Source organism: Frieseomelitta varia, unplaced genomic scaffold (genome assembly GCF_011392965.1).
Source record: "Frieseomelitta varia isolate USP_RPSP 00005682 unplaced genomic scaffold, Fvar_1.2 scaffold_422, whole genome shotgun sequence".
Lineage (NCBI taxonomy): Eukaryota > Metazoa > Arthropoda > Insecta > Hymenoptera > Apidae > Frieseomelitta > Frieseomelitta varia.
Window position 1 is genome coordinate 142021 of NW_025110171.1, and position 4589 is coordinate 146609.

At 44.5% G+C, this 4589-nt stretch overlaps 2 protein-coding genes across 2 annotated transcripts in view; one reads left to right on the plus strand and one right to left on the minus strand.

Annotated features, from left to right (window-relative positions):
- Positions 1-1784, minus strand: part of LOC122531891 (ras-related and estrogen-regulated growth inhibitor) — a 21894-nt gene extending 20110 nt beyond the window's left edge. The window contains exon 1 of the mRNA XM_043660170.1: positions 1586-1784. The gene's annotated coding sequence lies outside the window, so the exon portion shown is untranslated. The remainder of the gene's footprint in view (positions 1-1585) is intronic.
- A 208-nt stretch (positions 1785-1992) lies between these two features.
- The window catches only part of LOC122531892 (insulin-like growth factor I), a 5524-nt gene continuing 2927 nt past the window's right edge, over positions 1993-4589 (plus strand). Inside the window, exon 1 of the mRNA XM_043660171.1 lies at positions 1993-2761. Within this exon, the coding sequence (XP_043516106.1) occupies positions 2421-2761 (341 nt within the window). The 5' untranslated portion in view covers positions 1993-2420. The remainder of the gene's footprint in view (positions 2762-4589) is intronic.

A 4589-nucleotide genomic window follows, 5' to 3' on the forward strand; every position in this document is an offset into this window, starting at 1 on the left:
TTTACATTTTCTCAAAGTATATGCTTTCGAGAATACCTATGCAAAAGGATTTGTTTGAATTCGTGAAATTGGCAAAGTTATTGATGTCTAAAGGAAACGTGTTTTTCTGAAAAAATATTTTATTTTATAATATTATTAATATATTTATTTTATAATATTAATATTATTATTTAATTTAAATATTTTATTTTATAATATTATTATATTTATTTTATGTTATTATTATTTTATAATATTTTATTTTTTGTACTGCCCGATTGATCGTATGTATGAGTATTTTTGTACAACGGGTAACAAAAACTTCAAATGTGTTTCTCTCAAATCCATATTTTTTAAACTGGTTGACAGGACATCTCACGTTTTAGTTGACCGATTGACTTGAAATTTGGAGGAGAGCTTCACCGGATGTACATTTATCGCATGAATCACGGATTTCAAAATCTGATGTTTTTTCTATTTTTTTTTTTTCTTTTTTTACCACCCAAAGGACGAGAAGCACAAGGAAAAATCGACATTTTAACTTCAAAGTGCTGCCATTCTTTTAATTTTCGAAATTTCGCTGTTTCCGTGGTTCATGCGATAGCCATATTCATACTAATTAAAATGCATTTTTTAAGTTTCAAATAACCTGGTGGCCCTGAATCACGTCAGCTACTCGAACTGAATGTTTTTAAAAACATGCTTTTACCTAAGGCTATATAATTTCCACAACTTTCATTAATTTCGTTGAGAAAAAAAATTGCAAGTACTCTTTAAGTATGAATAAATCTGTGTGCGAGAACTGTATACCTAAATGTATCATGGTTTCCCCATGAATGTCGACTTTTTCAAGCAGGATTAACAGAATACCCCCGAAGAAAGAAATTCCCAAGAATGTCGACTCTTTCAAGCAGGATTACCAGAATTTTTACCCCCGTCAAAGAGAAGGGAAGATTCGTAGTAAAAAATTGATTAATTACTTTGCAATGAAAGTGAGACAGTTGACGAATAAACAAGCACTTGATGCGATTCGTTCGTTCCAACAAACATTATCCCAAAGTTCAGCTTTCAGAGAAGAAGTCGCTTGTGCGTGACGGGACGCCACCTTCTAAAATTTCCGAGTGGAAACTCTCGGCCGTTATCTGTTCCGTTCGGTTGTTTGCACCCCCCCGAAGTACGAGGATTCTATTCATAGAAACAAGTCGAACAATCTCGCGGTGGTCGGACGATAATCGGAATTGGTGCGATCGTCGGAAAGAAACGAGGGTAGGAGGTCGATCGAGCGATCCCCTGTCTCCCCTTTAGGCGCGCGCGCGCGCGTGCGTGTACGTGTGTATCTCGAAAAAATACACGGACGTATGTTTATCGAATTTATCGTTACTCGGGACGAAATGCGAGATTAACCACCCGTTTGCCTCCCGCTGCAACGAAACCGAATTCGCGATACGCGCCTAACATCCCTGCAAAGGAGATGATGCTCGTAACAAGAACTCATACTGAAAACTCGTCGATCAATTTCGATTGTTTCGCGGTTTCATGACACTGACGGTTAGTTTAAAAATTTACTCGTGTGTGCGCGTGTGTGTGTGTGTGTGTGTCTACTCACGCGTTCTCTTCGTCCCTTCGTCCGATCGTTGATCGCGCGCGTATCGCACAGACGTTGCAAACATTTCGAGCACTGATGGATAACCGTTTCACGGGGGACAGCGGCGAACTAGAGAAGACCACGGCGAGTCAGACAAACGCGGTTCCTCCTGAGCGGCGTGGCAAACAAACGTGACAGAGATCGAGCGATCTCGCACCATCGACCCCTTCTCTCGATCTGCTACGGAGCACACACGAGGACGCGCACCGCGCGTACCACCAGCAGCCCGGCGTGACCTCCCCCTTCTCAGTGGTAGCGCTTGATGCTTCGCCACCTACTCCTCCGTTCATCTCTTCCCTCTCTCGAGCCGCGTCTCTCCTTATTGTTCCACTCCTCTAATCCGTGAAATCTGGAACAAGAACCGCGTGGCGAGGCAAGCCGGTACCAGTGGCACCGAGGGACTCGGTACCAACGGAACTCGGTCTCGATCTTCGCCAACCTATCCTTCCTACTCTCCTTCCAAACGGTTCTTCTTTTTTTTTTTTTTATCATCACGACCACGCTGGCCAAGCGATCTCCATCGATCTCCGGTTCCTGATCCGGTGTGCAAAAGTGCTCGTTGAAATTGAATTACGCGGCCTCGCCTGCGAACGAACCGTGGCCAGACACGATCGATCTTCTTTCTCCCAAAGAGAACTCACGTGTCGTGTTTGCCAGTGAACGTTTTTCTCGCGGTAGCTGCGGAGAAGAAATAGAAGGAATCGTGTCGTGTCGTGTCGTGTACGTTCGTTCGTTCGTTCGTTCATTCGTTCGTTCGTCTGCCAGTGGAAATTCTGCTCGAGGAGAGACGAGAAAAATGGCGAGAGGCGGCTGCAGCGCGAAAACGACCATGTTCGGACGTAGCAGAGCCAGGACGATAGTCCTGGTCGGTCTGATGCTGCTGACGCTGCTCGACACGGTGAACAGCACCCCTTACAAGAGGTCGTTGCTCAGGCTGTGCTCGAAAAGTCTCAGCGACGCTCTGTACCTCGCGTGCAAGGGACGCGGATACAACGAGCCGTTTTCGTACAGCGGCGAGGACGATCCAATGGACTCCGTGGGTCCGGGACTCGCGGAGGAATGTTGCTACCATCAGTGCAGCTACGCCCAGCTGGAACAGTACTGCAAGCCGGACAAGTCCAGTTCCGTGGACGCCGTGTGAGTGGATGTTAGTTTCTCCTGTTTTTCTTTTCGTTTACTTCTCTTTCTTTTTATTTCTTTTCCTCTCTTTTTTTTTCTTTTTTTCTTTTTTTTTCTGGCATGCGCGAACTACCCTCCTCTGCATGGTGAATGGGGATGGCTGATAGAGTTCCTTCCCCTCGATTGGTCGATCGATTCCGGCTTCACGCCGCAATGAATTGTTAAAGGGAACACCGGCGGCGTTCTTAGAACAGGAATTTCCGACGACGATCGATAATTTCTGGAAATATCGGGCCAACTTTACTCTGCTTCAGTCGTTCTTCAGTCAACGTTCGCGATTTCGCGGCGCGCTCGACCGCACTCCTCGAGCTCGCCACGAGGTTCCTTACAATTCGTCCCGCCTTTGAGGTACCTCTTTGCCCGAAACAATTTCAGCTGCAAAGATTGATCTCAAGTTCGAAGAAGCAACAACAAGTTCCTGTTATTCGCTCGCGTTTCTATCGCTCGTTTTATTTTCGACCGCGACGCGTTTATCAACTTATTAATAACACAAGGAAGTTGTTTTCGCGGAGATCGTTCGCTCGCTTCGGCAGACTTTCGAATTGACAAGGCAATCGCCGCTGTCACGATTCTCGATTAAATAAAATTTCACCGAGGGTTTCGATCGATCGCGTCTGACCAATTTAATTTATAATCTTCGCCTATGCTAGTGGTCTCTGTCTCTCTCGTGGCACCTGTTTGCCTCTCGAGATCGGTTCGAGAAGCACCTAATTTACCCGCGCCTCGTCGAGCTGCCGCCTCCAATCAGCTACTTGTTATTCTTTCGTTCTTCACGATAGAAGGGAATTCATCTCGGTGGACTTTACCACGTCGATAGTAGGTGGCTCGCTGAGCGCGCGGTGGTTTATTAGCCGGCCGGTTCAATTGTCGCAGACAGAGAGAGAGAGAGAGAGAGAGGAGCGCGGGAGAGCGGCGATTATCAGCCGCTTCGTGATAATCTCTGTCGCTTTTCCTAAAGTTCACGGTTGCGTGAAGTGGCCTCAGCCAGGAAGGTTAGTCCGAAGTACTAGGACGATCGGCCGTTATCTCTTTCGTCGTTCGATTCTACGATTCTACTATCCTCCCGGACTAGAAACGAAAAAGAAGAAAAAAAAAAAAAAAGAAACGTTCGCTCGCTCTCGCTCGTGTTCGTTCCTTTTCAAAATCTCTCAACTCCTTCGGGACGATTCGCAGCGTTCCCGATTATCGTCTCTTGTTTACCAGAGATATCGAGAGACGCCGAGTGCACGTGAATCGAATATTTTGAAGCGTGGACGAGCGCTCTCTCTCTCTCTCTCGGCTTGGGAATATCAGCTGTTGCTCGTTTCGTTCACTTTGCTTTAATAACTCGTTATTTTTCGGATCAATGGGGTTTTCGATTAGGGCGTAGTTTCGACCTCGCGCCACCGCGTTTGAAAACGATCCACGTTTAGTGCATGTTTGTCACACGGGGCAATAGCAGTTTCGATTTTTGGCAGCTGCCAATGTGGCCGAGACGGCCGATTTGTAATTTTCTGCTGGGCGTGAAAACAGCGTGCCTTTTAACGCTAGAACTACCAAAACTAGAACTACTCGAAATGACCAATTTACAGATTTATATTTTTTTTTTTTTAGAGTAGATTTCATAGTTATTATTATTTTTATAGTTATTATTATTTTTAGAATAGATTTATAGTTTTTTAGAGTAGATTTATAATTTTCTTTAGAGTAGATTTTATATTATTATAGATTTATAGTTTTTTTAGAATAATTTACAACGTTACAGTTTTTTTTTTTTTTTTTTAGAAATTTGAGTGTATTTTTGTAA